The sequence below is a fragment of the Stegastes partitus genome, unplaced genomic scaffold (genome assembly GCF_000690725.1).
Source record: "Stegastes partitus isolate 25-593 unplaced genomic scaffold, Stegastes_partitus-1.0.2 Scaffold116, whole genome shotgun sequence".
Classification (NCBI taxonomy): domain Eukaryota; kingdom Metazoa; phylum Chordata; class Actinopteri; family Pomacentridae; genus Stegastes; species Stegastes partitus.
In genome coordinates, this window is record NW_007577847.1 from 690,805 (window position 1) to 701,337 (window position 10,533).

Genomic DNA, 10,533 nt, shown 5'->3' on the forward strand with positions numbered 1-10,533 from the left:
CAAGTGCAAGGCGAAGAAACAAATAAAGACGTACCCCTTACACTATTACACACATGGTTTTCTGACTGGCTTCCTGTCTGTCTGGTCATCCAGGGTAATCCTTTCATTAATGAGCTTCACTGACAGAGGGATGAATGAGTGTTTGTACCTGTCGTGTTTACATCCCTGTACCTTCTTCCTGAGTTAAGTGTATTCAGGCTGCAGTGCATGAGCGGTATCTGATAAAATATTGTCTGCCTGTCTGAGTGTCGTTTGTTCTAGCAGGTCTTGGGGGGGGGTTGGAGATGCTGGACTCCCCATGACTTTCCCTGCTATCTTTAACAGATCAACTATCTGGACTTTTGACGTCACAGTCAAATTTCTGAACCAGCTAGTAATGCCATATCGTAACAAAGACTCAGCTGTTGTTCTGGGAAAAAAAAAAAACTTTTTACACATACCAAACAGCCTGAGTCGACAGAGGACATGCAGGCGGTGGTGGATTCGGGCACAGACACTTTCCACTTGCGTATATACGAGTAGCATATAGTCACCCACAGTTTCCACAGAAGTGCCAGAAACTCTGGTTCTCAAGGTATAAAGTCTCACTTCCTGCATGTTGTGAATACTTCCCTATTAGTGGGTAACCCATCCTGAAACTGTAAGCCCACAGATGGAAAGAGGATATTTTTTGTGAATGGGAAAATGCTGGACTTAAAATTGTGAATGGTTTCTGAGAAACTCGTCTTTCCCATTTTGCAGATCGCCTTGCTGTTGCTGGAAAACGGAGCAGACCCCAATGCTACTGATAAGCTGGAGTCCACTCCTCTTCACAGAGCGTCTGCCAAGGGCAACTACCGCCTCATCCAGCTGCTTCTCAAACAGAGCGCCTCAACCAACATCCAGGACTCGCAGGGCAACACGCCACTGTATGTGTGACGGAGTATTTGTCAGATACAACATTGTGGCAGCCTGCATAAGTACACAGTTACAGAAGAGACAAACACTTTGAAGGGTTTTCTCACTTACCTTCAATGATACCAACCATGCAGATTGCTTTGGATAGATGGAATTTAAGAAATCGGTTTGAGACTTTTGCTTCTACGCTAATACAGTTTAGGTGAAGAGAATTTAGACTGAAGTGTTTCAAACACTGAAAATTCAAAACCAAAAGGTATCTCTGTGTTTACAATTTTGCATTAAATGTATTTATTTTTTCCCTACTAGTCACCTGGCATGCGATGAGGAGCGTGTGGAAGCAGCCAAACTGCTGGTGGAACATGGAGCCAGCATTTACATCGAGAACAAGGAGGAGAAGACCCCACTCCAGATAGCCAAAGGTGGTCTGGGCAACCTACTTCGCCGGATCGTGGAGGGATGATGGTTCCACTCACCTACAGGGGGAGTTCCAGATCAAATCCCCACCAGCGCTAAGTTACGTTATGAGGATTCTCATCCCAGTCAGTCGTCCTCGAGCGGTCTGGTACGACACATTCGAACGTGTAACAGGTCGAAGATGAGACAGTGTCTGGGAGAAAAAGTTGGACTGTACTGCTTCCTTATCAGCTCTTCAGATGTGGCTTTGAAACTGCGCAGACCAAATATGTGTGATTTAAAACACCCTCCTGCACTAAGCGCAGTCTTTCCAGCTCAGCAGTCAATTTTCTATGAAGTTTGAATTGTAAAAAATGGCTTAATAAAAACCAGTGTTCAGCATGTTAATGAAGTATCGTTGGAATATACTGTTCTTGGTGACTCATTTATTGCCACTTTTAATATTATGAAGCATTACTTCTTCTCCACATGGTGGAAAAAATTATTCCATATTTGCCATTTTAGTCAGAGCTTCATTCATTAGCTCATACCCATGTCCTTTATGTGGATGTAACTATCTCCCCCCACTGTGAGTGTCATTTTAAATTCAGTGCTGAGGTAAAGATTGGAAGACGAAAATGTGAGCTGATGTGGACTAGCACAGATCTTTATTGGGAGCTCCACTGGATTTGTGGGTTACTGCAGAAGTGCTCTGAAGACGCCAGAATTGTAACCTGAGCTCTGCTGCCTTAAACAGTAGCTCACAATCGACCAGAAGTCTTGTTTGAGCATACCGCCAATGGTATTAACCTCTCGCCTTGCTATAGTGATGTTATAATAGTATATTATTAGAAAATATTATGTGGAGGAGCTGATTGTAGACTTATAATTTAGTGTGCTGTGTTTTAGTAGCTATTTATTATTTAAAGTAACTCCATAATACAGATGCATTCTAAATACATAATATGGTGGAATAGTAAGTACTTACTACAGTAGTATACAGTATTTTTTCTTAAACTCGTTGTGATAGAAGTATGTATATTATCTATTATATACAATATTGTAGGGTCCTAATCTTATTATTTAAAATTGTATTTTATATGTATTTTAAGTAATAATATAGGGTCTTACAAGTGGTATTTATTTGTTAAGTAGCTTTCTCCTCTTCAAAGCACTTTGGCTCAATGCCTGTTGTGTGCTGTACAAATAATGATGACTTGATATAGAAACTTAAAAGGATTTTCACCAAACACAACATCATGATGCATTTCAGACCCATCAACACGCTGAGACAGAAATCGCTTCACCCTGAGGATAAAACGCCCAAATACAAGCTGAGTAATGTTCTATAGGCAGTCAAATGCAAGCTGCAAGGTGACGCAGTTCGTTAACACTGATGCCTCACAGCAAGAAGGTCGCTGATTCGCATGGAGTTTGCATGTTCTCCCCATGCAGCGTGGGTTCTCTCCGGGTTCTCTGGCTTCTGGTGGATAGATAATGGATGGATGGATGCAGTCTAAGGCAGTGAGTAGTGTACATGCCTGTGTTTAGGGGAGACTAAACAACCACCTGAGAGTGCACAGACCAACACAAGACAGCCAGCTCCTCAGGACAAGAAGCATTCCATCTGTATCTAAAGGATAAGGGTTACTTCTTTGAGGATAGATATGTTCACACTCTGGACAGAGAAGACAAACTGTTTGAAAGAGGATTTAAGGAAGCCATTCATGTTAAAGTAGAACATCTATCTGGAAACATAGGAGGAGGTCCTTGACCCCACCGTTACCAGGTACCTATAATACAGTCTTGAGATTCCTTGCCAGAAAGCTTCACCACCACTAACGCTTTGTGTCGTCTCTGAGAGTGGCAATGTATTTCTGGGACTCCCCATCAGTCGATCAAAACTGAAGACACCTCTTGGATGAGAATGGGAAATTTATTCAGTTAGCAGTTGGGAATCTACGCAGACACAGTGCCATAACTGGGTCTGCCCTTGCTTTTTCGCTGACGATATACTCTCATTTGTAAAATAGAGCGGAATCAAAGAGGAAACAAGAACAATAAGCTCACACAATTTCAAAGGGGGAACTACAGAACTGTGAAATTCCCACAGGGGAAAAAGGCTTTACGGATGTTTGTTTTAAATGTTGGCGGATGCAAAAAAGCAAGCAAAATAAAAATCTAATCGAAAGCATTCCATCACATGAGACTTAAATTACAGCATACAGTGTGTGCATGCAAAGTAACAGCAACAGATAAAATGTAGGTATCAGTTCTGAAAATTAATGAAATATAAAATTTGTAACTGTTACTCAGTATTGAGGAAAACGGTCCGAGCCTGTCTTCTTAATGCAGAAAAACAGATTTAAATAGCATGAGATGTTATCTTATCATCAGTGTCTTCTAGCACATGATGTTGCCTGAACAACAACCAGTGACTTCTCTATTAAATCCAGTTGCCTTTGACTAAAGCAATGAGGATTACTATGACCAGGATGTTTGAGAATCTACACAGAAGGTGACTTGGCTTGGCTTTTAGATTAAATTATTAGATAATATAAACTGTATGCACAACAGTATAGACAATATAGACAGGATTAACAGTATGAACAGTAAAAACTATGCATATTATATGACAGAAAGCAAATATGCAAATATGACCTGAGTAGCAGAGTGGCGAAGTATGTGCGGTCCAACACCCACTGCAAATGTGTAACAGAACATTTATTTGAAAAGCAAATTTTCGTTAAAAGGAAAGTGGGAATTACTGCGGTTTTGCTGGGAACCCCCAAATACTATCTCAAATCTATAACTCTGCTGGCGTCACAATGGTTGTCGGCGGGGCTGCGCATGGCAGGTGCGCAGATTCCGCCTTTGCTTTCACTTCCTGAAAAGCGAGGTCACGTCAAATAAATAGTCCTGTTTAATCAGTGTCTACTCATGTGGGCGATGCTCATACCAGAGACTGACTGAAGTAACAGACAGAGGGACCGCTTCACAAGGCGTTGAAAGGTAATTATCGAAGCTCCTGCGACGAAAACTGATCTAAAAACTTCGTGACCTGAGCCGACGTTATGTGGGATTGCTAAGCTAACGAAGCTAGCAGACATTTCTAGCTAGCGTTCGTTTACGAGCTTAACAAACCAGGTCTGGTCAAAGTACAAACCGGTTATTGCTACTCTTAACAGAAAAGCGTACTTTTAAATTGTTATTTTTTTGCCTTATTCGTCTGAATAGTTCGCTAATGGATTGGTCCGCGGTGTGACATCTGTCAGTTTGCTTGCATCGGCATTACCCAGCAACTATAGAGCTGCTCTGTCGCTATTGTTGAACTCAAAGCTGCGAATTTTTCTAGAGTTTGTGGGGCTCATCGTTACAGTCTGATCATTAATATATACGGGAAAGTCGTACGTGAACATGCGATCACACGGTAAAAACCCCCCACAGACGCTATGTACTTTCTACTTTGTGTTAAACGGTAATGAAGTGAATCATCGAGAACGTCAACAAATGTGTAAGCTGTTTCCATGTGTGTTTGAGTCACAGATATTTAACCCCACATTGATCTGGTCGTTGCTTTCTTTAAAGAATGTCGACACTCAGTGCAAAGATCACAAACTGCTCCTTGTGACACAGTCAACACATCGTCTCAGATCAGATTAATAAGTAGCTGCTTCGTCAGTGCGGATATACTGTGCTGACAAGATAAGTCGTGGACGTCGAGCTTTCATATTGCTCTGATGATGTGGGAAAATGTTCAGCTATGTGACAACAATGCAGTGACAACATAGTTCCACCCTGATGTTATGCATAAGAGGGAGTGAGGCATGCTTTTGATGATGTGTTACGACATAATCTTAATTGTTATCAATGGCAACATGTACCTTTGCTTACTAAAATAGTATGACCTGCCTCTATACTTACATTTTAAGCTCCATGTCCTGCAAATTGTATTACCTATGTTCTGTTAATGCCTAACGATCCCATGGGATCATTAAGTTTTTATCTGATGTCCTTAGATGTAGCCAGTGTCATTGTATTACTAAGGGACACACCCTTTACAATACTAACCTATTACAGTGTACTCTGCACTACGCCTAGAGACCATCCCGTCTCTGCTGTGCCGATCCCTCACATGGAAAATTCACTGCCTCCATGTGATTCCGGCCTGATTGCTCCTCTTAAAGGCATAGTAACCCTCCAAGAGCCTAGATGTGCTGATCAGCGCTCTAGCGGCAAACAGAAACAAAATTGTCACTGATTTGTCTCATTTTTAATATTTTTTTATTTTTTATGTTGTAAGAAAAAGAAAAAAGTTCACTGTAGGCTTTAGGTTTTTTGTTTTCTTTTGTTTTATGTCATATGTATAATAGGGAGTGTTTTTTTTTTTGTTATTATGTAATCCTTTTTAAAACATTTGCTTGACTTAAAAACACGTCTACACCTAATACCCACAGCCTATTTTTGTTTTCTCTGTTTCATCAACAGAAATTCTGTCAATCAAATCCACCCAACCAGCAGTCATGTGCGATTCCAATCTGGAGACAGACCACATGGAGGATTTTTCCCTGATGACCATTCGCTTGGACTCATTCCTTGGCTCCAAGCTGTCCCAGCGGATTTCAGCGGAAAGACTGGCCCGGGCTGGCTTCTACTTCACCGGACAGGCTGACCGCGTTCGCTGTTTCAGCTGCCAAAAGACTGTGGAGAACTGGTGCAGGGAAGACACACCTGTGGAAAGGCATAAGGAGGTAGGCATATTTCATATCATATTCCGGAACATTTCAGCTTGCCTTTAAAAAAAAATAAATAAATAAAAATCATTACCTTTTTGTTACAGGTTTCTCCATATTGCAAGTTTCTCAGCTGCACCCACCGCACCAATTTTAATCCAAGTTCCAATACCCCGCTAGCTAATGGTTCCATCTACAATGAGGAAGCAGAAGACATGGAGTATCGTTTGAGAACAGGAGAAGTGGTTGATCAGAGCACCTACCCTATGGTCCCTCACATGAGGCGTGAAGCCGCCCGACTTCAAACCTTCAGTTCTTGGCCCCCTACTGCTCCTGTGAGAGGCCAAGATTTGGCCCAGGCTGGCCTTTACTACTTAGGGGTGCAAGACCAGGTGCAGTGTTTCTGCTGTGGTGGCAGGCTCGGTGGCTGGGAAACAGGAGACACTGCTTGGGGAGAACATACCAAACATTTTCCCCACTGCTTCTTCATTCTTGGGCACGATGTGGGAAACATCACTTTCCAGGCGTCTACAGAGAACAGTGAGGGTGGCAGCAGTCAGCAGAGAAACACTTATGTCCACATGGGGACTTTTGAGGAGAGGCTCAATAGCTTCGCAGGTGTCCAGCACCCTGTTGACCACGAGAGGCTTGCGAGAGCTGGCTTCTACAGCACAGGTAGAGCACAGATTCTTAATGGGTGTTAAGGAAACAGGGTGCAACACTTAGCAATTGAGTAGTTCATTATATCTGTACATGCCTACATTTTGTTGCTGCAGGCAGAGGAGACAGGACGTCGTGCTTCCGCTGTGGTGGAGGTTTGAAAGGTTGGCAGCCTGAGGAAGACCCTTGGGAAGAGCATGCCAAAAACTACCCTGGGTAAGATTCACCATGATGTTCCCTCTTCTTAACATTCATTTTTTTTGAACAAACATTTTTTTTTTTCTTTACTGCAGCATTTGCTTTTATTTTAATATAATTCTGTGTTCTTCCTAAATTAGATGCAGCTTCCTGTTAGCAGAAAAAGGACAAGATTTTGTCAACAACATCCAGCTACAAAGACCACGACACAATGGAGCTGTAAGCCTTCAGTGTTTCTTGTTTCTGTATGCTCAAGTAATCAGGCTCTTGTTGACTTTGCCAATTGATCAGATTTTTTTTTTTTAAACACCATGTAAACAAGAAACCGGATTTCCTTAATTAGGATAAGAGGAACACAATTTAGCGGACAGTGTTATGCTTAACTTTGTGTCTAATCACGTCTGTTCATGCGGTGCATGTGAGTGATAAAGAACCTCGAGAGCAGAAGTACAGATGTGACCTCAGTGGTTTCGGTTATAAGGAAATATCATTACCTATGCTGCCTTGTATCCAAAATATTTTAACAACAAATGTCGCTGAAACTGAAATCCACAAAAAAGTCAGATTGTACAACTCGGCTCTTTAAAATTTGGACATATGTAAACACTATAAAAAAGTTAGACATGTACCAATCTTTCACCCCGTTTACACCCGATACTAACATGCTTATTGAGTGATGCAATCAAAAGTATCCCGCTCACTATCAGGTGATGGCAGCTGAGGTACATTGAGACCCGATTGCTCACATTTGGATGTGCGCTGGGCTGCATACTGTACATTCTTGCAGTGTGAACGCTAATGTGTCCTGGACCACACTGAAGGACTGGTTGCTCAATTGACTTTCTCTGCATAAAGCAGCATTGTTCCCAGTAATACTTTATCTTTCTGGTTCGAATGTATCATTCACAAAAACTCTCCTGCATCTTGTTTGTGTTTATGTCAACAGTCAACACAAAAGCTGTCAGTGTGTTGCCTAAGCTTTGAGCCCATCCCAGCCTGGATGTTTAAGACCGAGCCTAGCATGTTTCTGGATTGCAAAACTAGTATTTTAGTGTAACAGAGCTGAACTTAATGTGGAGGCACGGAGAAAGGGGAATTGTGTTAACATAATTATACAGAAATACAGCCCATGATTAAAATACAGGCAGTAAAGTTACTTTAAAGACATTTCTGCACAGGAACTGGTCCAGAATCAAAACTACAGAAAGTTCTAAAGCCTCAGTTTGTGTATCTTTAGTCAGCAGAGGTGTGCCCACACTGAAATGTTCTGTCAAAATACAGCTATTAATGAGTGTCAGGCAGATCTGAAATCTTACAATAATACTGTTCAGGTGTCTTTGAATGTCATTTTGGGGGATTTTGACAGTTTAGTTTGTTGCCCACTCTATTTGCACATAGAGCATAGAAGTGAGATCTGATCAGTAGTGATCACTGGAGAGGTATTGTAATGCCACTTGTGATCTGACGTACTTAAAGCTCTGCATGTTATCAAATCACCCAAGATGCATGATAATACCAGGTGTGAACCGGGCCTTTGTTAAATATAAGGTAGCCGATAGGTGAAAAATCTGATTACCAACCAGTTGAATGCAGATGTGGCTTTTAGAGCGGTCTGATTATTGGAGTGCATGCAAACACTTTTTTGGCCTTAAATCTGAGTTGTTTTTTTTTGGCCTGGTGTCTTAATGCATGTAAACATTGTCAGTCTGATTCATATCTTCCTGCTATTTAACCGCAGTGACGCATGCAGTCTTGTGACACCTTAGACATTGTTAAAATACCATCATTCTGAGTGCATTACATTGTTTTCTGGAAAAAAAATACTTCCCTTTCGGTGTGTGGCAGATGTTGTAATCTCAAGGCTTTTATTTCACTAAATCTGTACTGAAAATAATCATATGCCTCTATTTGCTTTAAGGCTCCAAGTCATCAGAATGGATTTTCAGGGGACAAAAAAGGTAAAATATTTCTATGATTTGATTTCATTGTCCTTTATTTGACAAGATAAGAATAGTTTGTCCTGTACTTGAAGGGGGCAAGAAGTATAGTTTGTTAACTAATCAAAATAGCACAACTTGATGAAACAAGTAGTTGTGTACGATGATTTTTCCTCCTGTTTACAGAGACGCTGCAGTCAGCGATGGCTCAGAAGGCCATAGAGATGGGCCTCGATCCCAGTGTGGTGGAGAAGACCATCTTGGACAAAATCAGCAGGACAGGCTCAGACTACGCCAAACTGGAATCACTTGTGGAGGATTGTCTGAACAACAGACCAGATAGTGACACCGTGACAGAAAAGCAAGGTAGTGCACCACCAGTATCCAGGTTCAGAGCGTCGACAAAATACTTCAGACTAAGCAGCAGTGATTTTTATACATTTGTTTTTCTTTCAGATGAGGACCCACTGGAGAAACTACGCAAGCTGCAGAAGGAAAAACAGTGCAAAATATGTATGGACCGAGATATTTGTATGGTTTTCATCCCGTGTGGTCACCTCGTCAGTTGCAAGGAGTGTTCGGACTCGCTGATCGTGTGTCCAATCTGCTGTGGAGCCATAGCACAGAAGATCAAGACCTATATTGCTTAAGGGAACTACAAACTCTCAATAAACATCAATGCTGCTTTCTCTATCTTTATAATGTTGTAAATTTAATACTCAGTGTACAGTACATAGGCTGTAATATATTTAAGGTTGCTTGTATAAATATCAGAATGAAAGAATGAGTAAATGTCTCAAGGAAAGCGTATTTTCACAATCAATACAATGGTACGTAGATGTTAATATTGATATGAGAGGATTTTATAAATAGCTCATGTCTTCTGTTTGGGCGATTAATGAGAACTGACACCTGTAAATACACACTAAAGAACATTTCTTATTTTGGAACACTTCTTTTGTTTTTTTTGCCAGAGGTGCCTTTCTATAGGTTTATGTAGTCATGTGCCTGATTTAGCACAGTTTAACTGAACTTAACATGGGGTGTTTTGTCACTTGTATCTCATTCATTTCTTTTATCTGGTGTATTTTATGTTTCAGACTGATTTTATTTCTCCTCATGTGTGCTGCTCTCTATTGACATTTGTAAAAGATAACTCCATTAAGACTTTGCTTTATAGTTGATCAACTCTAGTTTAATACCTGCAGTTAATCAGTGTGGTGTGAAACTATTTTACCATTCCATCATGCGTTCTGTTGCGTCATCAAGGAGTGAATAAATCTTAACAAATATACTTGTAGTTGGTTTTTCTTTAATTACTGTTGCATTTTTTTGCTTTTCTGTAATGGAAATAGTTGCATTTTATGTTGAGAAGACTCCAGCTTCACTTTAATAGCCACCTAGAATGAGTTTGTATGACTTTGTAAAACAAGCTTTTTCAATTTTTTATGAATCAGGCCAATTTTACAGATTATGTCAAATTGTGTTTACTAGACAACTTGTTTTTTTTCCTCTCAGATGAGACTTGATAGAAAGAGCAAATGTACAAACTACTTTGGCATTGGAAAATTAAATAAATAAATAAATTGCACATTTACATGCATAATATAGATTAATTCCCTACATAATCCAATGGTATATAGATGGGTTTATACATAGCTACGTTGATATGTTTTGGTCGTTTGTAGAAGCAGCCTGAAGATTTAATTTTT

At 40.6% G+C, this 10,533-nt stretch overlaps 2 protein-coding genes across 2 annotated transcripts in view; both read left to right on the plus strand.

Moving 5' to 3' along the window:
- psmd10 (proteasome 26S subunit, non-ATPase 10) overlaps positions 1-1,717 on the plus strand; it is a 9,324-nt gene extending 7,607 nt beyond the window's left edge. Inside the window, exons 4-5 of the mRNA XM_008278139.1 lie at positions 742-908; positions 1,207-1,717. Coding sequence (XP_008276361.1) covers positions 742-908; positions 1,207-1,360 — 321 coding nt within the window. The 3' untranslated portion in view covers positions 1,361-1,717. The remainder of the gene's footprint in view (positions 1-741; positions 909-1,206) is intronic.
- Positions 1,718-4,187: 2,470 nt separating this feature from the next.
- Positions 4,188-10,115, plus strand: xiap (X-linked inhibitor of apoptosis). The gene is made up of 8 exons (XM_008278140.1): positions 4,188-4,305; positions 5,782-6,044; positions 6,134-6,701; positions 6,803-6,902; positions 7,025-7,103; positions 8,803-8,842; positions 9,008-9,187; positions 9,278-10,115. The coding sequence occupies exons 2-8, from the start codon at positions 5,817-5,819 to the stop codon at positions 9,469-9,471; spliced, it is 1,389 nt and encodes a 462-aa protein (XP_008276362.1). The 5' UTR covers positions 4,188-4,305; positions 5,782-5,816; the 3' UTR covers positions 9,472-10,115.
- The last annotated feature ends 418 nt before the right edge of the window (positions 10,116-10,533 follow it).

Coding starts and splice junctions, on each gene's coding strand:
- xiap (XM_008278140.1), top strand. CDS start 5,817: ATGTGCGATTCCAATCTGGAGACAGACCACATGGAGGATTTTTCCCTG. Junction 6,702..6,802: donor AGCTGGCTTCTACAGCACAG/GTAGAGCACAGA, acceptor TTGTTGCTGCAG/GCAGAGGAGACAGGACGTCG. Junction 7,104..8,802: donor GACCACGACACAATGGAGCT/GTAAGCCTTCAG, acceptor ATTTGCTTTAAG/GCTCCAAGTCATCAGAATGG.